The sequence below is a fragment of the Microchirus variegatus genome (assembly GCF_963457635.1).
Source record: "Microchirus variegatus genome assembly, chromosome: 6".
Lineage (NCBI taxonomy): Eukaryota > Metazoa > Chordata > Actinopteri > Pleuronectiformes > Soleidae > Microchirus > Microchirus variegatus.
The window spans coordinates 20,269,626-20,296,425 of NC_139807.1; the positions used below are offsets into that span (position 1 = coordinate 20,269,626).

Sequence of the window (26,800 nt, forward strand, 5' to 3'; positions counted from 1 at the left end):
TCCCCAGGGTTCCATTGACATTTTACTGGCAGCAGGAGACAGCTACCATCTCTCATTAGCTTTTTTCCCCCAGCCTGTCCATTTCTCCTTCCCGCCATTGCCCGCCCGTCACTCCTCACACTCTCAATTCCGTCACACCGTCTAATATCTCAAAATAGCTTCGCTGCATTATTGTCAGAAGTATGTCCTCTGTGTTTTCAACCTCGCTGTGGGCCTTACACGCCTCAGTATTTTCCAAACAGATTGAACTCGCTGCCTGGTGCGATAGGCCAGCCCGCTGCTAGGAGCTGAGGCAAAGACGGAGCGAGAGAATGGCCCTCACCCAAAACGCCTAACCTGTCACAGACCTGCACCCTCCAGGCAGGCACGGGTGTGTGTGTGTGTGTGAGACGGAGACAAATGGAGAGTGAGAGCTGTATCACATTCACATACGTGTGTGTGCACACGCACACATGCAAACACATGCTCCAAAAGCCTGGTGACTCACCCCACTTAAAAAAGCACTGAAATAGACATTTTGCGCTCTGCCACACCGGCTCAGCAACAGAACTATCTCGCTTTCATGGTCTGCACACGCTCTCACTGGCAAATGGACACACTCTCTCAGCTATTCTCTCCACCAGCAGACAGTGAATTCCACCTAACCATTTTCTAGGACCAATTTCCATGCAGTGGTCCCCATGTTCTGCTTGGATAAAAGGTAATGATGGCTTGTTTGACTTTTTGTGCAGTGTCCCATTATGCTGGCCTGCAGCAGGTTACCATATTTCACTGAAAAGGAGTCATTTCTCACACCTTCACTCTGTCTAAGGACAAGAAGCCATGTGGCACAGACCTCCTGCTCCGAGCTGGCAAGAGAACCTGGTGCTCGTCTGGTTAGACATGAGCGTGACACAGAATATTAGTGTAACAGACAGCTCAGACAGCAGAAAGAAAGAGAGGCATGTTGTGTTGTGTGTGTGTTTGTGTGTATATGAAGCTTGTTAGTGATACTCCACAAGTGTAATGACATTCAAGGTAGGGCAGAGACACCTTAAGTGACCTCTAAGACCTCAGCAACACCTGTCCACCCTGGCATTCTGTGTCTCTTGTCACAGTTACAGCTGCTATGGCGGCATGACTGGGGTTGCCCAGGCAACAGCAGGAATTACAGTTGCTCAGAGCTGCTAAACGACTTTTGAAAGGAGTGGGAATTGGGCAAGTGTATGGACATTTTTTTGTCATAATTATTTTTCCCCCTTGAGGAATCAGCTTATTTGCACAACTGACTCAGCGTTGCAAAATCCTGGGATAATATCTGAAATTTTGGATGATTCGCAGGGCACTTCCACTGCACCACATTCTTATTTACGCTAAATTTCCAAAAGTCAACAAAACCCTTCAGCGTAGAGACGTACGGCGGCTCACTGGGACTGTCCTTTGAGATCTAAACGTTTCCTCTGACTGAACAATGAGTAGATTTGCATTCAGTGAAATGCAAATCCACTCATTCAGATCTTTTGGTCAGCAGGAAAAGAGGGAAGATAAAAACTCAAATCCTAAAGGGAGTGAAACTAGCACAACAGGAGGAGCTGTCAGAAACAAATCATGCACCCACTGTCTTCCCTGCTCTGTGTTTCCTGTGCCCTGCAGCTGTTCCTCTGTTTAGCATGAGCCAAATATCAAATGACAGACGTGTCTGTGCCGGCTGCACAGAGCGTGTTTTTATGACAGCTGCTCCTGAATCTGAAGTTGTGGATGATGGGAGGTAGGGCTGGGTGGTATGACCAAAAATATATATCACAGTATTTTTCAAAATTCAAACGGTTTCACGGTATCTGACGGTATTTCATGCATAATCAGGTGTCCACAGCATTTTCTACTAGTTGAGAATTACTGCAGTAGACAGTACACAGTCAAAATACAGAACATTTACTGTGCAAATAAACATGTTTTTAAACAATTCCCCATGCATTTTTGATATTCCAAGACATGCTTACTTGGGCTGTAAAAATTGCTCAAAAATGATATTTGAATATTCCCTCTTAAAAAAACACAGATATTCGAATATATTCTCATAGTATTTGCATCCGGGGGCTTTCAATCAGCCAGACTGTCAGGCGATGACAGCATGACGTCACTAACAGGACAAACTAACAGACATAACTACCTGTAGATGTAGTTTATTTATGTTTAAACATATTTCACAACATATGACCTACACAAACATAAGTAAATGAACTAATGACCAAGAGCGCAGATCTCACTCTCTCACACTAGCTCTCTCTCTCTCTCCCGCCCCATGCCAACAATGCTTCACGCTCTCTGCTCATACTGGTTTAAATGACAAACAAACAAATGCTGAGTGCTGATCAAAAGTTTTGTGCAAGCAATTTAAGGTCCCGACTCTTGTCCCAAATATGACAGGCTTCGTTCAGTGATTGAAACAAATATACAAACAATATATTCGGTGTGAACCGCCCAGCCCTAATGGGAGGGCTGCTAGAGGGAGAGGCAATTCTACATGCTTCCTACCAGCTATGAATGTTAAAAAAGCACAATTAAAAAAAAATAAAAAATAAAAAATAATAATAATAATAATAATAAATCCCACACTGCTTTGGCCTTAAAAATATCTGCTTTCAACCTCATTAAAAATAGAGCTGGAATTTGATAGATTTTTTTATTTTTCAGAATTCAAATTGACTGGAGGCCAAAGATGTTTCAAACATGAGGATGGAAAACATATTCTGATATTAAAGTGAGACTGCTTAAGAATTTGACTGCTTAATTAAACATCAGTATCTGCCTGACATATTGGCAAATGTATGTGTAAATGGATGCTGTCAAGGTGCCCTTGTGCTGCTTCCCTGCTGCTCCACTGGAGCTCTCATCCTGTGTATAGTACAGAGATATTACAAGGCAGCTCTTCCGTGTGAATCAGTGATTCTATTCTCAATAGCTCTGTGATGCTTGATAAGTAAAAAAAAAAAATATACATGTATATGTGTGTGTGTGTTAAAAAGGAAAATCAATACAGTTACACTGAATTGTACAGAGAGCAGATGCAAGACACATTTTCAAATGCTCTTTTGAGGAGATACACACCCAGGTGAGTCAAAATCAATACAAACACATTCAGTAAACATGTATTCCAAGCCCACGGACTCATGTGATCATATGAACAGTACAAAGACACTGCACAGAACATGTACCCCCACTCATACACACAAACACGCGCAGGAGGAATATAAATGTTCTACTATTACTGTCCTTTGGGACTCACATGCTATTATCCTGCAACATTAAGGTCAGAGGAAATTTTGCAGCAGTAGGAAGCTGGGATCAGCTGGAGGGAGCATACTGATTGGATGGGTTTTGTTCAGTCATCCATAAACGTCTCTTTCTTTAATAGAGCTGCACCACTGTGGACTGGCATGTCCAGTGCCTTCACAAAACATGATATCCAATTATGAAGCCGTTCATTTCACCCACTGATCAACTACACACACTTCTGTATTCTGTGTATTTTTTTTTTTTTACCATCGAACTCCAGCAGCATGAAATCCTGTTGTTTTTCTTTTTTGGCATCAATGAATAATGATTTTTACAAAGGAACAGTGAGCAGCTACATCAGTGAGGCTGTCCTCCACCTCAGCATGACCCTGACAAATAGATTTCCGAGAGCAACACAGCACTTCTACAAATACAACTAGGATCATAATATCTGCCCACTGTCACCCATATCAACACAATACCACAGCTTTCAGACAGCTTTTCAGCCCGAGGAATCAAACTCCATTTGTTTCATAACACTAACTGAGAAACACTACGTTTGTTTTACTGAATACATCATTTTGTAAATTAAAATACCACAATTTACTAAAAATGCCCATGATAATTGCACACAACCCAAGGTGACATCTCAAGTCTTTTTGTTTCAAACGAATTGTCCCATAAGAATTTTAATCACTACGATATTTGAAAAGACAGCAAAATCTCACATGTCAATCACAGCTTTGGCCCCAAGGAAGAAACAGCTTGTCAGGCAGTCGTTCATCACTTTCCTCAAGTCTTTGTTCAGTCATGTTATTTTATGAGTCCTGTGTTTGAAAACCTTGTAACACAAACGTACAGATCGACAGTTCACCAGCAACCCCCCTGACCTGTGAGCTAAACGTGACCTAACGTTCAGTTTGCTGTCAGACAAGGTCTAAAACCGAGTTAAAGATGTGAACATACACTTAAGACAGCTTACGTTTGCTGATGTAGATTTTATTATGTAGATTGTGCAATTCTTTTGATCCTAGCCCACCTGTAGGTGAGATGCTGACTATGTATCAGAAACTTAGGCCTTGTTGAGACTGCAGCCCAAAATCAGATTTTGAAGCATATACATACAGATTGTATCACGATATCTAATTATTCCAAAGCTGACTCAAACCACATAAAGAGATGGTTTCGATTTGTGATTCTGATCGGATCAAACGTCTCGGTCTCTCGGACAGGATTTCAAAGTGTCCTCCCCTGCAATTCCACTGAATTCATATCCGTTGCCGAGCTGCTCTCTCGTTGTTCCATCAGTCCGTTGCTCCCTTAGAAAAAAACGTGAGTGTTCTATTTTTGCCGGACGATAGAACACAACGCTTCAATTCAGAAGTCAACACGAGGGGGACAGGAAGTCAAACACCGATACAACATCAATCTTCAGTTTTTTTCAAATATACACACATGCAGTGGAATCCTACAGTTCTGCAGCAGGACTTGAGCAACAACAACAATGAAGTAGATCAGAAGTTAAATGCAGTCTTAACAAGGCCTTATACGACTTAAAAAATCCACTTTCAGTTTAATCAATTGCATCAGCTCAAATGTTCTCTTTTTTCTTCTCTCCTTTCATGGTGATTAGAGTCTTACAAGAGGATTTCACCATAAAAACCCATCAATGGTTGACGGCAGTGTCATGGCAATAATATGTATTTTATCAGTATTATGTAGACATGTAGACATAATACCAATATTTCATATATATGTTGATAGACAAGTATGTGATCCAGGTGACAGGGCTGGTCTTGCCATCTTATGTATAAATGAACAGTGCAGATAAAGCATTTTGCATATTTAGTTTAAGGCAACCCAAAAGATGAGAGGTATAATAGGAGCAGCGAGGCTGCTGTCACATCAGGCGGTAATATACACCACCTCCGCAAGGGTGAAGGGTCGCTCAATCAACCACAAAGCACTTTGAAAGGAGATATACAGTACATGTGACACCAGACACTGGAAGACACACAATGATCCTACACTCAGCCACCCATGGCTAATGACTGTCAGATGATGTGTGTAATAAAAACAGAGAGCATGCTGTCGTCCCACTGGGCTAATCAGTTATATGTTAATGAGCAGACCAGAGAAAGCTATTGATAACTCACACATGTGCATGCAGTCAGGGCCTTAATGCTGATTTGATATCATCCATCCAACAACACTAACAGCACTCTAAAAAAAAAGGTCTCACTGATTTTGACAAGAGTGGGTCACACACACAGCATGTGCTTGTGAAGAATCCCGCAGGTGATGGGTGTGGGAGGCCCACTCCATGGGCCCTCCAACACATGACATGACTCACACAGCGCAATCAGTCTCCTGTACAGAGGACAGAAGCCTAGGAGACGGAAACACAGCACGAGTGTCGGTCTGCATGAATGTCTCCACAGATGAGCAAGTAGAAGTTTTCTCTGGGATCTCTTAAAAATGACCCAAAATCTGCTCTGGAAAATATATTCAATGACTATGCGCTGTGATAAGTGGTCAGTGAACAATAAAGAGGAAGTTTAATCTAGGGATAGATCTAAAAAAAATGTCCTGTGTACATTTAACATTTACCTGTAACTACAAAGATATTCTTCTGTATATTTGATCCAACCTTATAATATGTTTTATTTGTCTCATTTGTCTTATTAGAGACTTTCAATCTTCTGAATCTTGTAATATATTTGAAGCACAGACATGATACACTATGCACATAGGTGGCCAGCCATGGCAAACCCGGTCACAAGTCTACCGAGGGACATTTTGAGCTTGTCCCTCCCATTTTGTGCTTTTTTACATATTCTGAAAGTGTTCTTCTAAGCTTTCCAACAATGTCCAACACAAGCAAATCAGATAATATTTGAAGAAGATATGGTCATTTGAATGTAGGCACTCCTCAAACTGCTTTAGGGAGAATTTTAGCCTCAAAGATGTACACCTTCTGAGAGCCAAGAGACAGAATCATCACATTTACATAGAACCCCCTCCTGGTCTAAGCTATCTCACATAGCTGGACCCGGAAGTCAAATGCTGCGAAATGAGACGGTCTAGCCTACCTCTTCTTCTTCTACTTCTTCTTTACGGCAGGCGGTAGACGACGATTGCCGAGTTAGCGTGCCGTCACTAATCGGCAAGCCGTCACCAATTCTTTCTGATTCCCGAAGCTCTACTTTATTAGTATTAGTGTTCGTAAATAGTCTACTTAATTTGAACTATCTCTTCTTCACCGTTTCCCCCGATACCGGGGGCAGCGTCAGATACAGCAACAAAAGCGTCATGAAAACCATGTCTAACAAACACAGACATGCTGCATACCCACAGAAAGGTCAGAAACTCAGCTAAAAGCTAATATAAACCATTCTTATGTTCACGAAACACAGTTAAAACACCAAAGGATCAAACCAGCAGGGGCGAAAAAAAGCGCACTCATTGAAAAGCGGCACCGGAGCGATTATGTAAACAAAAAAAACACGTGTCGGCTGGACAGTGGAGAACAAACAGATTCCAGCGGTATCATTTTTATCACTCTACGACCAAGATTCACGGATCCAGCCCCAAAATAAGAGCAAAACATCAACTGACTTTCAAGCAGAAATGTTGTCTTACCTTTGCTGTTTATCAAAACAAGTTATTTCCACCGGAACAAAACCACTTCTAATAAAGAACTACACTTTCCATTATGCTTTGGGAACAAATCCCGGTGTGATTGATCATTACGGAGCAACATTAGATCGTTCTGATTAGATAAAGGCGAATGTCCTATAGAAACAGTAATAAAAGTCACTTTGCAGCCATATAATCATATCATAATTGTATAGGGTATAATCTGATCTGTCACTGTAGATTAAACCAGCCATATGTACAGTTAGGTCCATAAATATTTGGACATTGACACAGTTCTCTTTATTTTGGCTCTATGCGCCACTACAATGGATTTGAAATGAAACAAACAAGAAACAAGCTTTAACTGCACACTTTCAGCTTTAATTTGAGGGTATCTACATCCAAATCAAGTGAACGGTGTAGGAATTACAACACTTTCTAGTTTCTATATGTGCCTCCCACTTTTTAGAAGTAATTGGAAAACAATCATAAATCAAACTTTCATTGTTTAATACTTGGTTACAAATCCTTTGTAGTCAATTCCAGCCTGAAGTCTGGAAGGCATAGACATCACCAGTCACTGGGTTTTATCCCTGGTGATGCTCTGTGAGGCCTCTACTGACAGTCTTCAGTTCCTGCTTGTTGGGCATTTTCCCTTCAGTTTGGTCTCCAGCAAGTGAAATGCATGCTCAATCAGATTCAGGTCAGGATTCAATTGGACTGCTTTTGTCAGCAGTTACATCATCAATAAACACAAGGGAACCAGTTCCATTAGCAGCCATACATGCCCACGCCATGACACTACCACCACCATCCTTCACTGATGAGGTGGTATGTTGTTGACCATGAGCAGTTCCTTTCCTTCTCCACAGTCTTCTCTTCCCATCACTGTGGTACAAGTTGATCTTGGTCTCATCTGTCCAGAGGATGTTCTTCCAGAATTGTAACGGCTTTTTTAGGTGTTGTTTGGCAAATTCTAATCTTGTCTTCCTGTTTTTGAGGCTCATCAATGGTTTGCATCTTGTGGTGAACCCTCTGTATTCAATCTGGTGAAGTCTTCTTTTGATTGTTGACTTTGAAACACATACGCCTACCTCCTGGAGAATGTTTTTGGTCTGGCCAACTGTTGTGAAGGGCTTTTTCTTCACCAGGGGTCGTCCACCACAGTGGTTTTCTGTGGTCTTCCAGGTCCTTTGGTGTTGCTGAGCTCACTGGTGCGTTCTTTCTTTTTAAGAATGTTCCAAACAGTTGATTTGGCCACACCTAATGTTTTTGCTATTTCTCTGATGTGTTTGTTTTGATTTTCAGCCTAATGATGGCTTGCTTCACTGACAGTGACAGCTCCTTGGATCTCATATAGGAAGTTAACAGCACCAGATTCCAAATGCAAATGTCACTTTAATCAACTCCAGAACCTTTACCTGTGTCATTGAAGATGAAATAATGAGGGAATAGCCCACAATTGTCCATAAAATATCTTTTCAGTCAATTGTCCAATTACTTTTGGTCCCCTAAAAAGTGGGAGGCACATATAGAAAGTGTTCTCAACACCGTTGACTTGATTTGGATGTAAATACCCTCAAATTAAAGCTGAAAGTGTGCAGTTAGTGCTGTTCGTTTCAATTCAAATCCAGTGGTGTATAGAGCCAAAATAAAGAGAACTGTGTCGATATCCAAATATTTATGGACCTAACTGTATATTAAGTACTTAAATCTGAGCCCAAACTAAAATTTACAGCAGTAAATTAAACAGTAATCTAAATCCAAGCTCATCAGATATAATACAATGGACATGTCACTGTACCAGGAGTCATTTTCCCTTTATAGAGCTTGTCATGTAGTTTACCTACTTCACAACAGAAAGTAAACATAATCTTGTATATACACCTATACATATATAGATGTATATATAGATATATATATGTATGTATACGCATACACATACATACACATGTGTATACACACATATATAGTTTTATTAATGAGCTGAAAAGCTTTATCTAACAATCTAAGAAATGTTTAAGCTTTAAAAGTAGAGTAGTAAGTAGTAAGGTGTGTGTGTGTGTGTGTGTGTGTGTGTGTGTGTGTGTGTGTGTGTGTGTGTGTGTGTGTGTGTGTGTGTGTGTGTGTGCAAGAGTGTGATCAACCTCTCTGAGCAGAGAACGTTGCTGAATATTACATATTTTTGACTTTTTGTTTGAAATTATTCCAATTTGGCAGGGCGGTTAGTATCACATTTTTTTTCTGAGGGGTGACAACGGAATACTTGAAATGTATTCAAGGAATTATAGAAAAAATACACACATGGAATATAAAAATGGATCCTTTGATTTAAAAAAAAAAACAAAAAAACAATGTATATACCAGCACGTCAACACTCTAGTTCAACAAATCTATTTCAATCTGTCAATTTAATTTCAAATCTGATTGAATTGTACAGTAAAATAAAAACCTGATCACGCAAACCAACAGTTCTTTTGTGGAAAGCAGACTTGAGGCTTGTATTCAATGGGGTAAATTATTTTTTGTCTCTTTTTTCGTCAGCTCACCATCCGATTCAGCTCTTTAAAAGAAACATGTCCCACTTAGTGCCAGGCATGGATAATTTCAATAAATTTCCATAATTAAAAGTTCACAAATGATTGCTCACAAATGCTCTGCTGTAAGTCCTTCCATTTAATAGATTCAAATCTGCAGTAGTCCAGTGGATTCAGTGGTACGACTGTGAAATTGGTTTGGAGGAATTGCTAATTAGGATTAGGACAGTGAGCGGCAACAGGCTTGTTAGCATAGCAATTAGCTTTAAGAATTGCTAAAGCGGTAGTAATGCTGCAGCCAAGTTGTGAAATGACACTCACCAAGTGCGGGGATTGAACAAAAGTCTAGAATCACCCAATGGTTTCCTGAAAACCAGTACTAGTACTGAAGAGTTTGTTTGGATTCAAAAGTTTATTTGCAGTGATCAGCTCAGTGTCAGGTTGTTTCCTCCAAAATGAGGTTTGACTCTTCTCAAAGAAGAGGCAAGTTGCAGTTGATTGGGTCACGGTGAGGAACAGGTACAGCAGCTGGTTGGTTGGCAAAACAGACTGGCAGCTAGAGGAGCCAAGCTTGCTGAATGGGGTAAAAAATGGTGGACCAACCAAAACACATACCAATTATTCAATATTCTGGGGTGACAAATCTGTTGCATATCTACTGATATTGCTTACATTTCTAACCCAAACAACATCAAAGTCAGCACTGAAAACACTGATGCCCTTAAGAAGTAACCTGCCAAGTTTGAAACCTGTCATGTGACACATCGGACAGTTATGCAATAAACAGTCAGACAAACAGATGTTCCTTGCTTTTATTGATAAAAGTTGGTGTTTTTGCATATTCAGGAAAAGATGCAAAACAGTTTTTTTTTTTTATTTGAAGGAGACTGGGTTTTGCCTCAATGCTTTCCCATTTGTTTTGAGTGCCCATATGCCCCATGGAGTGATGAGCTCCAGAGAGGTGCACTCGCTGTTCCCCTGTATAAACAGCGTCAGCTCCTCCAGCTCAAAGGAGATTTAGAGCCTGTGGAAGTGCAATAAAACTGAGTTTATGTCACTGCAGCCACCAGTGTGTGTGGGGAAGAGGAGAAACAATCATAGAGAACGTGGATGAAAAGAGACTGATAAAAAGAAAAAAAAGTAATAGTTGAGGCAAAGATGGAAATGAGATGATAAAAGTAGAATGTAGCAAGGAGGTGGACGGGAAGACACTATAATATTAAGCTCCCACCACTGGGAGCAGCAGTGATGAGAACAGATGACCAGCCAACCGTTCTCAGATTAATGTTGGAGAGTGTTGGATACTCATGAGAGATTACATTAGCTGAAACATGGGGTAATGGAAGGTTAATAAGGATGAGCCAAAATGCAAGTGTGTCCTGAAAATGTAGATGGGGGCAGACAGAAGGCGAAGTCGGTTGCGGTTGAGTAGAAGAAACAGGAGCATTAGTGCCTGTGAGAGGAGATGATAGGAAGACTGCTGCGCAAAAAGAGAACAGATGCCAGCCTAGCAGTGGGAAATGGGAACCACACGGTGAAATCTAGATTTCTCCTATTTCCTCTAAGTAATAAAACAATGGCACTGCATCGCCTCATTAAATGGGTAATCGAGGGTGTGAGAGCACTCCCCTCAGCTCTGAACATCTCTCTCTCTCTCTGCCATCCTGTGTCATAGTCTCTAACCCTCTCACACTAGGCCATTGTCACACCTCCTCCTCACTGTTTCACACCACGCTTTCAATCTGGTTTGCCAAGGAGCACAGCCACATGCTGAATAAATGCTTACCCGGGCAACAGGTCAAAAACCCAGCCCAGACCAATTCCTTTCTGGGGGGTGTGGAAACTCCAATTATCTCCTTAACAATCATCCCTTCGCAATTATCTCCCCATCTGCGTATCAGTGTCGACAGGTGCAGAGGGACGGTCCCGCTCACACGCTTTCTTTTCCCCAGCAGAGGAAGTGATGGAGCTTGATATGCGAGGGAGTAGGTGGTGGACACACAAGATGAATGCTAATTCATGAGGATTGGCTGTAGAAATTCCAGCCAAGCCACTGGAACAGTGTTTTTGTGGGACCTGAGCAGAAAATTCTAAACTCTATTAAATGACCATTAATATGTCAAAGACCCTGAATATGTCATTAAATACCAAAGCAGAATATTGTCTTGTTGGAGAAGCTGGAACCAGCAAAAGCAATCCCTTTGATAAACAACTTAAAAACTGAAGCATTACTATGCTCTTTTGGAAATACCATAGATAAAATACTCACAACAGAATTATTCTATTCATTCACTTTCATTCATTCATTCACTCTCAAATTTCAACTCCAGCTGACATCGGGCCAAAGGCAGGGTCCAACCATGGACAGGTCACAAGTCCATCACAGAGACAAACAATCATTCACACTCATGCATTCACACATATGGCCAAGTTAGAGTCTCCTACTAAATCCCAACCTGCATGTCTTTGTACTCTGGAGTACACAGAGAACACAGAGAACTCCACACAGCAAGGTCCCCAATCAAACCACCAACAGGTGACAAGTTGTAGGAATTCTCTTAATTTCGGTTTGTTCAAACTATCTTGTGAATCTGCGACCTTCCTGCTATGAGGCAAAGATGCCAAACATCAACCCATCGTGTGGCCTCAGAGATACATTTTAGTAAGGCCCAAGCACTAAACTTGTGCTAAGACCTGATTGGAACTGTAGTGTTTATTATTATTCTACCATCAAATTAATTGCATATTATTTTAACTGTTATTTCACATTGATATTAAAACCAAATTTACATGGGAGACCAATTTTTCCTTTTTTTATCTATCCATTTAACCATACACTGTCTATTATTTATACACTATGATGATGAAGAAAACTCATAGGGTAATAGTTTTGGATGAAAGTGAAATAAATTGATTTAATTGTACCATGTATCTTACCGCCAAACAGCATCTAATTTATAGTGTTTTTAATATGTTTCCAGAGTTACAATCCATGAGTATGAGTCAATGCTGATTCAACTTAAATTATGGCAACCTATGTGGAAAAATCTGTCTGCAAGAGCCTACTTTTATTTCCAAGATTACTGAGGACAATTGTTTTCGCTTGAAGGAAGGTTGTGTCAACAGGTTTTTTGCCAAAAATTCACAATATTGGTTTGCAAACGCACCCCTATATGCATTTACATCAAAATAATATCCATCCTGCTCTAATGCTGCAGTCACACCAAACGTGGAGAGAATTTAGGTTGCGTTGCATAGCAACTTTGCCTGCAGGATAATTTGTGTTTACTCCATCGTCTGTCCACTGATTGGGACTTGAGTGAGTGATGCAAATAGATATAAACTTGACACAAACAACGTTTGCATCTTGAGCCACAATACAATCAGTTAGCTCTATAGCTAGAATAATTGTAAATGGCTTTGCATGTTTTTCTATTTACGGTTGTTTACGGTTTGTTTTCCATGTCCTGTTTGGCTCTCCAACAAAGTAACTGTTGCAGGTCTTTGTGAGCATCTGCGCTGCTGTGTGTGTGTGGATGACAACAACAGCAGTCTTTGTTGTCATTGTAAGAGCAATTGCACTATGTCACACTGTTTAATATGCTTGTAGGCAGTGTTCCTCATTACAGTACACAGATGCTCCTGAGATGTACTGTACGGCAAAAAAGAGACTCTGCTTCTGTCTCCACTGCAAAAACATGACAACTGCCATCATCTGGTAATCGTCCCTCCACCCTGCAGCACGAAGCCTGGGCCTCGTTCTCAAACACATTGTTTTCTAATTGCCAGCCCCACACGTCTCAGCTCAGACCTCCACATCGCAATTGTCATTTCCTCCAGAGATGACAGATTTGTGCTTTTAAGTTCTTGCAGAGCCTGGATGAATACAGAAAGAATCAGAGCAGGCTGAGAAATGCGATGAGAACAAACGGGAACAGAGTGGACACAGCCATCTGTCATGTTTGTGTGATTATTTGGAGAACTACAGGTGTTGGTGTTGCTTAGGGCTTTTTTCTTGTCTTCACAGCTGATTTCTCCAATGACAAGCTGCTGGATGGCTTCTGTGGTTACATTTAAAGATTCAGTGTGTAGGAATTAGTGACATCTAATGGTGAGACTGCAGATTGTAACAAATGACAGATTCTTCTTCTCATACCTCCCATTTCCCATGGATATCAAGTACCTACAGCACAGGGGCCTTTGTACACCAGAAAGGAATCATTCGTCATTTGCATAGTAAGTTACTTGCAAAAAAATGCTCTTAGTGGTTTGTCCATTTAGGCCGCTGTAGAAACATGGTGTCACAACGTGGCGGCTCCTGTAAAGGACGATCCTTGCCTCTGTTGTGATTTAAGGTATTAATTGGTGGGAAAATGTGGATATAAATGATTAATTAATGTTAGTAATTAATTATGTTATACATTTTCTTAAAAATATCAAACGGGGCACCACTCCTCTCAAAGAGAGGAGAATGACAGAAGGACTGTCACTTAACGACCTTATAATGGCTCTCAACTATCAGTTTATCATTAATTAATAATAATCAGATTAATATTAATTAAGATTACATTTAGGAAGGGAAGGTGTGAGGTTGTACACTAGCTTCTTTCAATTACCCTTGTCACAAACAAGCAAACACAAAATACAGAAACAGTACTTTAAGATAAAGGTTAAAATTTATTAAAGCAATAAAATGGATTTAATTATAACAAAAACAAACATTAATCCTCTAATCTAAACTAGCTACTGATAAACTGTTTGAATATGAGCATAAAAAGGGACATGGATATGAGTGCAGGAATGTGTGTGTGTATAAAGAAAAGGGGGAGTGTCACTCTTTGGTAGCTGAGCTGGTGACAGCGTGGGAACTAGGAAGTAAACAAAACAACGCCAAAAAGTAAACAAGAAGGAGGGGAAGAGAGAGGAAGTAGTGGAGGAGTCTCTGACGTGACGGTTGTCACGTCGACGCTCCTCCCACTTCCAGGTTACTAAAACGACCACTACTTCACGTAAAATGGCGTCACTCGCTGTTACCCCGAGGCAACGTGAGATGCCGCTTGTGCTCCGATTTTGTCACTCAGCTCTCCGTCTCACCAGCAGGGGCGCTGAGTGAAAGAGGAGGGTTGAGGGAGTCAACCAGTCAGTGGTGACGCGGAAAATTTAAAGGAAAGTGAGGCTGATCAGAAAACTCCTGTTAATGACGCAGTATATCCGGCGATGACCGACTTAAACTGCGACTTTAACAGATCAACGGAAGTTTTCCTCTCACTATGTGATCACGAACTGTGTTGAGGACACAGGGGGACGATCCACAGAGATAGAGGGGAGGCGCGCGGGAGATTTATCTCGATCACACAGCTTAGCTGGCGTTTGTCCAGTTAGTATGTAGTTTTACAGATCGAGTGAAATCTTCTATTTGCCCGAGCGGTTGCGCTCCGCCCTGAGCAGCAGCGCGAACGAAAGGCACAGAAAACAAATAATTGATTTCCGTGATTTCCACCAGTGAACAGTTGTCTGCTGCTGATGCAATGCACCGCAGTGGCTTGTGTCCATTACAGACTGGACCCCCTGTTGGGTCAGGAATTTTCTTTGTCTTCAACATGTGGTTTTAGGCTTTTGACCCCAAACTTTTCACCAGGCCTGAGTTCAGGCTTTTACGACCCCAACTTTTCTGACTAGGCCTCATCTAGGCTTTATAACTTTCCAGTAGGTCTCAACAGTCTACAATGGCTAGGCCCAACACCTCACTACAAATAAAACCTTTTTTTTGTGATTACACACAGTACAATCAACTTCTGCCAAAAAACCCTTCTAAATGGTACACACTGGACCTTTAAGTGGCTCTTAAAGACGGCCATATCAGAAGGTTAAAGGAGATTAAATGACAGATTGCTTAATTTCCTCTTCCATGTATCTCCTTTATCTCTTCCTTCACCCTTGCTGCATGCCCGTGTCACCTCTTTCTTTCCTTGGCAAAACACAAGTGTGCACACAACACACAGAGTCAATCCCTGTCCCTCTTCTGCTCCACACTCTATCTCTCTCCGCTGCTGGGAGAGCAGTTTTGGCCGATCTGCATTGATTGCTGTGGGCCAGTCTCGATCCCTGGCACCAAAAAAAAAAAAAAATCAGAGTCTTCTAATTCATCAAACCAGCACCTGCCAGACTGTAGCCCAAGAGAACTACCATCGGTTGCTTTTTTTTCTCCTCAACATGATCCCCTTTGTTTTCTCCTTGACAAATGACAGTCATGTCCCAAACAGTCAGGAGGGAGTGGTGATCTGCTATCAGTCCGACTTCTTCAATAACACACTGAGCACGCAGTAATCCCTCGGAACATGTCCTGTGGAAGTCGGTCACCCCAGCTGCAGTCAAGCACAACTGACACCAAATATTCAGGATGGAAATGTGGGTAAAATGTAGAGCAAATGAGGTATGTGGAGGGAAACATGAAAACAAACAGACAGACAGACATTTCCTTTGCAGTTTCTCTGAGTAATGAGTACTTTTATGCATTACAGTGCTTAGAAGAGCCAGTTCAATTCTCTCTTCTCCCCCCTCCCCCCCTGTGGGGTTATTAGTACATATTTATGTTCACAGCTACATGGAGTGATAGGTTTGGATGTGGTGCATTAAATAATACATTAAATACATCAGCTCAGGCTTTCTCCCTTTCTCTCTCTCTGTGTGTGTGTGTGTGCGTGCGTGCGTGCGCGTGTGTGTGCGTGCGTGCACTGACACACTTAGATTCAGTAGTTTGATCATGAAACAGGACTGAGGAAGAAAAGTTGGGGCACACTGATGTAGCTGTAGTTGTTTTTTCATGCATGTGAAAAGGTGGTTTTGGTTTATTACTCATCTTTATATACTTTTGGACACAAAAATGCAGCACCACAGAATATATGGGTAAATAAAGATATACAAATGTAAACATTAATACTCCTGTGAGCTGTTAAAAAACATTTAAATAAAACTAGGGAAAACATGTCCATCACTGATTCACCATATAAAAACACCATTGATGAAGTAGTACATATGCCCTATTGGAGAGCTAACCAGCCAAAAAGGTTGGGAGGCAAAACAGAAAGTGTATGCACTGAAGCAGTACATCAGGAAGTCTGCTTGGTTAGTAATTCATTATAGCTTTCAAACAGGTTTGGTTAACCTGGTGGTGTGTTTCAAACCAATCGGACTTCCTATGCTTTCTGCCCTGTCAATCTTCTCTTTTACGATGAAGCAATCATACATTTGAGTGGTAAGTGCTTTAGTAAGTGTTGTGCAACTTCCAAGTTCAGTTCACACATGTTCAAAGTGAACTGTTCATGTTTATAGTTCACCATTTTCAATTTTGAACTGGTTCAAAGTTCAGTTCATTTTTTTAGGTGACAAATGAAAATGAAAGACTGAACTTGTTTTTCAAACTATGACTTCAATCACTATGCGTAAGTAAAAAAAACCCAAAAAAAACAGCAGTGGCAGTCATTAACAGACTCTATATTTTCCCTTTTTTCCTGTTAAGAGGAGTTTCACCAGAAAGATCAGAGATCTGGGATTTATTTACCTGCGTTTTGGCTTGCGATCTGGAGGTGTGCTTTGTTCGACACTCCGGTTTTAAGTAAATTAAGAAACGTGAGTGCCGTTCCTATCATAGTATTTAATTGCCTTGTTAACTTGTTAAAGCTGCCAGCAGTAATATGTGGATTTTCACTGTCATATCTCACCTTGTTTAATGTGTACTGTGTGCTTTCCTGCCACTTTAAAGCTGCTTATGTGTAGCTACGCGTTGTTTATGAAGGTTAGTAGTATTCTGGTACTTAATTGCTCGTTGAGAGCCGACATGTGCGCCGTGTGTGGTGAGCGCTCTTTTTCAATACTCACTTAGTCAATGGAGGGCGGTGTTAAATTATGTGCTCCGTGTTCAAGTTCTTTATTTACAAATGTGTTGCGTTCAGTTCAAAGTTCACAGAAAAATGAAGTGTTGGCTTTTAACTTAGTCAAGCATATGTCATATATTTCAATTTACATTTACATTATTTGAAATAATAGATTATTTGTGTTAAATCTCCCGGTGTCATAGAAACACCCTGAACTAGCATGTGAAAACAAATCCTCACCAAAGTAATTGGCTGCGAAGCTGATGCCCCATTTCTTCACTGTTTGATGTGAACTGGTGCAGTATTTTTTTTTTTTTTGCAAAATCCTGCTGACAAATGTTAGGGAAGAATTCGACAACTTGAGGAAAAGAAGTCATAGCATTCACCTGCCTGCCTCTACACTCTTAGACATAAAAGTGCTTAGTAGAACCATATAAGGATCTTCAGCTTGTATTCATAGGAGAACCCTTTTTGGCTCCAGGTAGAACCTTTTTATAAAGGTTCCACCAAGAACTCTTTTAAAACCGTTTATTCAGGAAAGGGGTTTTAAATGGTTCTCTGGATCAAAATGGTTCTTACTGGAACCATTAGTGTTACCAAGAACCCTTGAAAAACCCATTCATCAGCAAAGGGTTTTTCAGAAGCAAATGGTTCCAGAAAGAACCTCAGCCCTTTTGGAAGGACCCATTTGGAACCCTTATTTCTAAGGGCCTGATTTACTAAAGCTTTGCGCGTGCAAAAATGTGTGCAAACTGAATTGCACACGCAGATTCGTGTTGATGCTGATCTACTAATAGGGCGCAACGAGGAGCACATCCCTCAGACGGGCAAAATAGCACTCGCAACCCATGTAGCGTTCTTGCCTTAATGCATATGCAATATGGGGCGTTTACACGCTACTTTGCGTGTGATGGGAGGAGAAAATGTAAATATGTTATTTTAGCACGCGCAAAGTGATTTATCAAACCTGAAACTGATTGCGGTGTTTATTTTAGCGTCTATATTTAGCACGTTTGAAAGGCAGGTCTTAACTGGCACAGCGGTGCGCGCACATGGCTGCGGTTATTTATAGTTATATTATATTTGTAAATCAGGAAATTACGCTTTTCCAGAGCATGTTCAACTACGCGTTCACAGATCACGCACATTCATTTCTTATTTGGTATATCTGAATAAATTAAATATAGATATCCATAGGAGAAATGCGTGTTTGTACTGGTATGGGCTTACCTTGGTCTGCAGTTTGTGGTTCAAGGAGGGGCCGTACCTATGTTACCCGGTTAAGACCGGAGGAACGGGGAACCCCGCTTTACCTTAACGGGTCCAGCTCTAACCTGGTCTACTCTCGGTGCACGGCGAAGCGCAGGTGGCACAGTGCGCGAACGTCACCAAAACCTCACAGGCAGGTTACCCTAACCCTAACCCTTCCAGTTCCAGACACATGCAATAAATAATCACAACAATCACTATTTAATGTAACTATCTGAATCAGCTTTAGATATATCATCTATATCGATTGTCCCGTCGCCTCTGACGTCAGATCGAAGGCTGTTGGCGTAATGGAAACTAGGCCTGACTGAATGAACACAGATGAAACAAGGGACGGACTGGGACTAAAAAGCCGTTGTGATGATCCGCTTTATTTGTTTATTTACTTATTGACCAAAAAGTCACACATCCATTGAAATTAGACCTATGTGTAATCTTGAGAGAAACAGCAGAACTCGCTCCCTGGCAGCTGTCAGTGAGCTGCAGGTGAGTCAGGAGGAGAGCGCAGCACGTTCTTTTTTTTTTTTTACGGCAACATCCATAGTCCATAGTTTTCTTTGTTTGATACGTCAGGTAATGATGGAGCTGTCCAAAATACCGATGCAGGATTAAAATAATAATAATAATGTAAAAAGGTCCTATGGACCCGGGGAACAAGGATGTCATATGCCTCGATCCCAGTTATCTGATCATCGCAGAACGTCACTTTCTGTTCAGTGGCTTCAAATGTCATTCTGCGATTCCGTTGAGTCTGCTCTTTCTCCATGTGGACAACTCTTGACTAGCGCAAAATCCTCATTTAAATTGGGCGGTCTTAACCGCCTCTGCGCCTGTAGTCAATTGCGGCCGCAATCTTAGTAGTTCACCCGCAAAACGTAATCCAGTCTTTCTGCTCGCGCAAGCAATTTAGCGCTCTCTATTTGGAATCTTAGTAAATCAGGCCCTAAGAGTGTACCGCAAACTGCAAACTCTCTGTTAAAATGATTTACGAGGCTGCTGTTATTGTACACGACTGTAAATGATAAGATTGAGGACGCTGCAAAAACATGGCATTCCAATATTACGTCTTGCCATGATGTAAATCTGAAATAAATTGCAATACTTAATAAAAATGAAGGAATTTTTGCCGTAAGTCTGTTCGGAAAGTTTCTAAATTGACTAGGGAATAAAAACTGAGAAAAGATTAAGATTAAAAGAAGATGTGTGCAAACAATCTTCTTGAACTTGCAAAATTATGAAATTAACATGCAATTTTTTTTCTCCTGATCTCTCTTATTTCATGTCAGTCATTCATAGTGGTATTGTAGGTGATTATTTGTATTTATACACATGTTTGTTTTCACCCGTTGGCATTTTTGATTATAAATCTTGAATCCAACAATGCAGGATTTGATTTACCTCTAGCGTTTGACCACCCCTGGACTTGACCTCTAATCACACACTCTGTCTGTGACATAGACCTACATACATCGAATCATCCAAAAGTAATTCATATCTGTCCTGCCAGTGTGCCTGGAGGGAAGCAGCCCCCACCTCCACCCTCCTCTCATCTGTGCCGTATTGATCAGCTGAGCAGACCTCCATGTGGTGCTTACTTCATTGATCACGGCTACCTCATAGATCCACTTCTAGTTCCCTTTAACTGACCCTCAGAGACCTGAGGGAAATACTATCGCCTACATCACACTGACAACACAAATCTTCTTTTCCATGAACACTAATTAGTCCTAATGAAAGGTTTATAATCAGAACGGCTGAACTGGACAGGAAATCAAAAGTGAGTTATGGAATTGTAAAGATAAATTGTAATCTAATTTCAAATCCCCATGTCTGAAATGCTCAAGTTTGTAGCTAAGTTTAATATCCTACGCGAATTGTTAAAAAAAATAATAGCCATATAAATAAAAAGAATTTAGAACAGCTAAAATGAAGTGAGTTTAGTCCATCATACACGTGTAACATATCAAAGAGAAAAGTAGATATTGTAGGCGTGAGCCTGGAGGGGATTTGACATGAAGCTAGCAACTCAACCACATCCTTATTATAAACCCAGTCAATAGCAGATTATGGTAATGTGATATCAAACTAAGGGGAACGGTGACTAATATTCTCCTTGTACACACAGCATCCCTGGCAGTTATTTTTAACCACTGGAAACATAAAAAAGGAGCTAGTCCTGCAATCACAGGCACCTATAGAAGAAGAAGCATCTTCCATGACTATCACAGCAGTTCTACTACTTATCACTTGGTTTACGTAGGTATCTATCTATCTATCTATCTATCTATCTATCTATCTATCTATCTATCTATCTATCTATCTATCTATCTATCTATCTATCTATCTATCTATCTATCTATCTTTTTCTTTTTTTCTTTTCCCAGTCTTCCACATAACACCTCTGCCCTTATCCTCTTGCTCTTTAGGCAGGATGTGCATGTGTGTGTGTGTGTGTGTGTGTGTGTGTGTGTGTGTGTGTGTGTGTGTGTGTGGTGGAAGGCCTTGCTTCAGGAGGAAGTGGCTGGTTCATAAGAGCCAGCTGATGAGTATCACCCTCATCCGGAAGCTCCATTCATCCCTTTGCACAAGGGCCCATTCACCCGCTGCCTTTCACACTCGTGAACCCCGAGAGCCACAGTCACGCGCACTTACAGAGGTGAACTGTCACTCACTCAAGACATCCTACACAGATGACAGAGTGGGCATACACACACATACACACACATACACAAAGCCATGGCTTACTAAATAAAAAAAAATCTAAACAGATCTAGGCTGCTTTTCTCATCTGCCTCTTTAAAAACAAGCCCTGGAGCTGTGCTTTATTTCCTCACAAATATGTCTCCATGGGCTCCACAGCTAAACACTCTTCCAGAGCAAGTGACATGCGGCAGGGTGAGGTGTTGTTTTCTCCCTCCACTGTGAATCTTTCTGACATGCATTCACCACGGCCTGCCATCATTCCTTTGGACTGCAGTGACATGAGTGAAAGAATGAAGGAAATATATCAGATGTGATGGCATCACTCCGAGGACAGAGAGGGAGTGGGTGATGATAGCGACCACATCTAGGAAAATCGCAGTACTGGCAGTAGGTACAGTAAGTTTCCATCACCAGAATCAGTCTTGAAAATATTGCATATATGCTTGAATGAGGTGGAAAAGTTATGATATATCTATAAAATGTGGATGCAAATGAGCACAGAATGGAAAGAGTTATAACAGCAAATAAAAGAAGATGTTTAGAAATCATGTGAAGGAAACTACGCTCCTGCTTTCACATTTCCCTACACTGGAAAAATAGAGGAGACAGTTAAAAGAGTGGGTGAGAGGAGAAATATGTGGACTGATTAGGAGAAGCACAAAATTCTTCCACTTAGTGCAAGAAGTAAATATTACTGCAACTAAACATGAGAAAATATCAACAGCTATTGTTGCATTTTATTTGTGTCAAGTTGGAACGCCATAGCAACTGACTGATCAAACAATAATCAGGATAATGGATTTTTGTGAAAATTGAAAGCATCTCTTTTATAATGATTTCCATATCCTCTTATTTTGATGGAGTTTTGAACTGAGAATGAGATTCATTAAATTAAAGTAAAGCACCAATGACTCCCTATTGTCCTCTAACAACCTGTGTGAGCTGTTGTCTCTCCATATGGGCACACGTTGTGATTGAGACACCATCCCTCCCTCAGGTTTCATCCACTAGCGACGCCATTGGAAACGCTCTTCCACAGCCAGGTATTCACTGGCATTCTCTTCTGAGCAGAAGACCATCACATTAATGAGGGTGTTTACATTTCATTACACAGCTCTGCCTGACTCCCCGGCCCAGGTAGCTTATGGAGGCGGGGGTGTGGAAATAATGGTTTCCAAATATTTTTCACAGCTATTATTATTACATATTTATCAAGTCAGCTCTGCAAAGAATGCACACCATGAAGCCAAAACTCTGGTAAAGATCCTCTTCACTAAGTCTGGTTTTATGAACAGGTTTAGGAAGACTCTCTGCTGTGAGACTGCATTTTCTTTTACAGATAGTGTTGAATATTCAGCGGCAACCACATTATATGAAAACTCGGACTCAGAATGCAATTTCAGCCACTGTCCAAATCATGTTTTTAGTCAATTATTTTTATTTAATCGGTGAGCTACGACTGAAATCTGTGACTACACACACATGAGCCAGTACAGATAAGTTATTAGAATTCCGGGCAAGTGGAGACATCACAATCACTGTCGGACAGAAGTAAGTAAACATCGGCTACTGAGGCAACGTCACACAGCTGGCAGAGAGACAGGAAGACAGTGTTGTCAGAGGAAATCTCCTCGAAGTCTGCGTCTTCACGGAAATGAGTGTGAGTGTGAGAGACTGACAGGGGTCGAGATAAAAGACTCTCAAAGGATTGGTTGCAACTGTCTGTCGATTATTTTCATAATTGATGATCTGTTGATAATTTTTCCAGCTTATCGATTAGTTGTTTTGTCTATTGCAGAAACATGGTGTCAAATGTTGAGCAATGTTTCCCAAAACTCAGATTGACAATCGCCTCAGACCAAACACATTTAGCTTTTCCATCAAAGAGGAGGGAAAAGCCAGAAAGTAGCCTACTCTCACTGAATACGACAATGATCAAACAAGTTGGTTATTAATGATTATGGCTCTGTGAATTCATAATGAACAAAAGTAAGAAGTAAGAGCTCAGGTGCGCGGGTCCACTGCTCTGACTCAGTCACTCAGAATGATTTGTTGTACTTTTCTTACTGACCGTCTGTTGTGCAACAAGTTGTCATCTTCTAAATAATAATTAAAAAGTCATTATTTCACCTCACATCAATTCATTATTATACTCTGAATCTCTCTGTACACATAGTCATTGACAAATTAATGAGCAGCCCAGCTCCAAAAAGTTAAAACATAGCTCATACTGATGCTGTGAGGATTGGGATAAGGATGTATTATTATTTGTGGGTGTTCTTCCAAAGGAAAGAAGAAAAAAAAGAGATAATCGGATTGTGATCCGCGGCTAATTACAACTGCATTTATTTTCTTCCTTTGTTCACATCACTGGAGAGAAATCCTGGCTCTGGGCTCTCAGATGCCTCTGTTGTTTTTTTCTACCTCGGTTTAAAGACGGAAAAACACACTGGGGTCAAAAATGTGTTATATAAAATAAAATAAACCTTTCGTTACACGACTACCATCTACTGCTGCTGCTGCTGATACTGCTTTGAAATCCCTGTGGCGTGATCGGAGCGCAACAAAAAAATCACGCTGCAATCATGCAGAGGAAGAGAATCACGTCCCACGCAACAGTTAATGATCTAATCTAATAAAATATGAATGTGTTTGCAGTGTCAGGCCTTATCGTGCACCTCATATAAGCAATAATACCTTTATACTTATATAGAGTTTTAATGCGCTCTTGCGCATGAGTGAATCAACAGACTGAGAGGAGGTGGAACAGCCTGGACACACACACATAACATGGCAACACAGAACACACACAGAGAGAATCATGTGTTTCTCTGTGAAATGTAGCACTTACAGGCATATGTCATGGAGAAGCTGTTCCCCATCTTGACCATATCCACCTGCGGCACCAGTTTGGGGATGTCCTGGTGTTGCGAGAGGGCAAAGCGAAAAACCTCATATTCGTGCGATTCGGTTGGGAACAATCCTCCTGTTGAGCAGCAGAGACGCAGGAGTTGATGTCGGACAAAGGAAAACACACACGCACACATTAATGGTGATGATAATAAAGACAACGATGGAAAAAAAAGCGACGCGTTAAAGTGGAAGTAAATGCCGGAGATGCGGCGCGTCATTCTCACCTATATTGATGTTACTTGGGAAACTTGAGCTTGAACCCAAGCACACCCCCAGTAAACTGGTGTAGAGGATGCTGAAGCTTCGCTGCATATTTCCTTTTGCATTGGCGAAGGGGAAGAGAAGAGCCGAAATCCACGCATGGGTTTGTCCGCGCGTCCGTGTGCGTGAAGTTAAATCCCCCGCTTCTCCTGCGATCGCCTCCCGTTAGAGCAGCATTTACTCCGACATCGATTCAGCAGCGGCGAGACAATTATCGCAATGGCGGGAGGAGGCAGGCTCCTTCCTCTCTCTCTCTCTTTCTCACTCTCTCTCTCTTTCTCACTCTCTCTCTCTGCTGATGCTCCCTTGTCCTTGGTTGCTGTTGCATGAGACGGAGAATGACTTCAGCAGGAGCCGTGCGCGCGCTGCAAAACAATGCGCACCTCTTGACAAGCTGCTGAGCCTCAGTGTCGATTTTGACGACGTAGTTTCACTTGTTTGCTGCTCGGAGACAAAAATCTCACTAGAGAAGAGATACTGAATAATATTCCAAAGCTAAGAAAAATGGAGAAAACTGTTTTGCACAACACGTGTTGTTCCAACATGGAAAAAAAACGTTTGAGCACTATGAAGTGGACTATAATAGTCACTACATTACCCCCCAAAACTGTATTTTTTGCAGGGTGTACCCTCACAGTGCTCCCACAGGTCCCGCACAAATCGCACGGGATTTCACAGAAGCCCATTCACAGCCCTGCTGGCACAATAGCCTACATATTACTACATATCCGTGCTGTATATTTATAATGTCCCCTGGAACGTTTTAAAAAGCGCACATACACCCACGTGTAATTGAACCCATTTGCACAACATTTTTTTGTTTCCCAAAATCCAAGATAAAAATGTTTGGAAAACAATGTGATGCGAAGTTTACCTTCAAACTAAAACAAGTATTTGATCAAAAGGTGATTACAATAGAAAGAGTGTGAGTCTGTGTGTGTGTGTGTGTGTGTGTGTGTGTGTGAGAGAGAGAGAGATAGAGATAGAGAGAGATTGGAGGTGATTCATTTGGTTTAAAGCTGCAGTGCGTAACTTCTGGTAATTTTAGTCCTCCTCTCAATTTTCCATACTTAAGAAATAGAGATGTTCATTGTGGTGAGGCCTGGCTCAGGTTAAACCATTTTAAAAACATGAATGAATATACGGCAAATGGAAGCCATTTATATTTTAAATATTTTTTAAATTGAACAGTATAAAACAGTAGTGCAACAACAACTTAACTAAATAAATCTAGAAATAAATTCCAGCTGCTAAAGTCCTGCTGCTAAAGTAGACATATTATCCTATTTCTCCAAGTGGACCTAGTTCCCTGGTGTCCTAATGAACATGTCTGTGACACACTTTGGTCAATATACCCCTAAAGCAGCAGGAAGCACCACAGCAGTTCAATCACAGCCCTGTTCAGAACGCTCACTTTTGAGTGCCTGTCTCTTGCAGTTGGTCCTTCTTTTCCTTCATGTTCTTTAGCGTGACACAGCATCAAATGTTTGATTAAGTTGCTGGTGTTAAAATTTGCAACACTCGTGCCACCCCTCGATATTGCTTCTTGTATATGTTGCATGTCGCAGTCTTACTGGTGGGAGCATCCAGTGTGAAATACTGCCAAACCACCGACATGATGCGCTAACGTTAGCTCCTTAGCTAACGTCAACTGATCAATTCTTCTTTGTGCCTCTAAAAGCGCAGCTGCCGGTGGCAGCACAGGGCAACTGTTTTAAGAGCGACGAAGAAGAACTGTGTCAGAGCTAATAGAGCGAACCAGTAAACGGATTCATATTTCTAATAAGTTACGTAGTATCGGATCATTGCCTGGACTCCAGGACTCGCCGATACTGATGCCGGCATTTTCAGCAGTATCAGAGGCATTTCCGATACTGGTATCAGAATCGGAAAAACTCTATTAAGAAATAAGAAGTAAGAAATAGTATTAGATAAATAGACACTAATATTGACACATCTTGACTGCTGATCACTAGTTTGGTCTGGTGCTAGTGATGGGATCGGCAGTTCATTTGAGTGTACTGAATCCCTAGAATCCGTTCATTAATATGATTCGTTCAAAAGATTTGTTCACCGAATCGCTCAGTGCTTAGCAGGAGCCCAGTGCCCTGCTACGTGACTCACGTCCTCCCTGAGTGCAGTACGTTCGCAGGTCAGTGAGTGAGTGACAGCGCGAACCAGTTCATGTCCTCAGCCACAGTTCTCCAGTTCTCTGTGTGTCAGTTCGTTCGTGAATGAGATTCACGTCCTCAGCCCACAGTTCTCTGTGTGTCAGTTCGTTCGCGAATGGGATTCACGTCCTCAGCCCACAGTTCTCTGTGTGTCGGTACGTTCGCGAATGAGATTCAC

General features: G+C 41.3%; 1 protein-coding gene across 1 annotated transcript in view; it reads right to left on the reverse strand.

The window, feature by feature from the left end:
• gria1a (glutamate receptor, ionotropic, AMPA 1a) overlaps positions 1-24,502 on the reverse strand; it is a gene marked incomplete at both ends in the record, with an annotated part of 95,956 nt that extends 71,454 nt beyond the window's left edge. Inside the window, 2 exons of the mRNA XM_083891606.1 lie at positions 24,129-24,263; positions 24,415-24,502. Coding sequence (XP_083747732.1) covers positions 24,129-24,263; positions 24,415-24,502 — 223 coding nt within the window. The remainder of the gene's footprint in view (positions 1-24,128; positions 24,264-24,414) is intronic.
• Between the last annotated feature and the right edge of the window lie 2,298 nt (positions 24,503-26,800).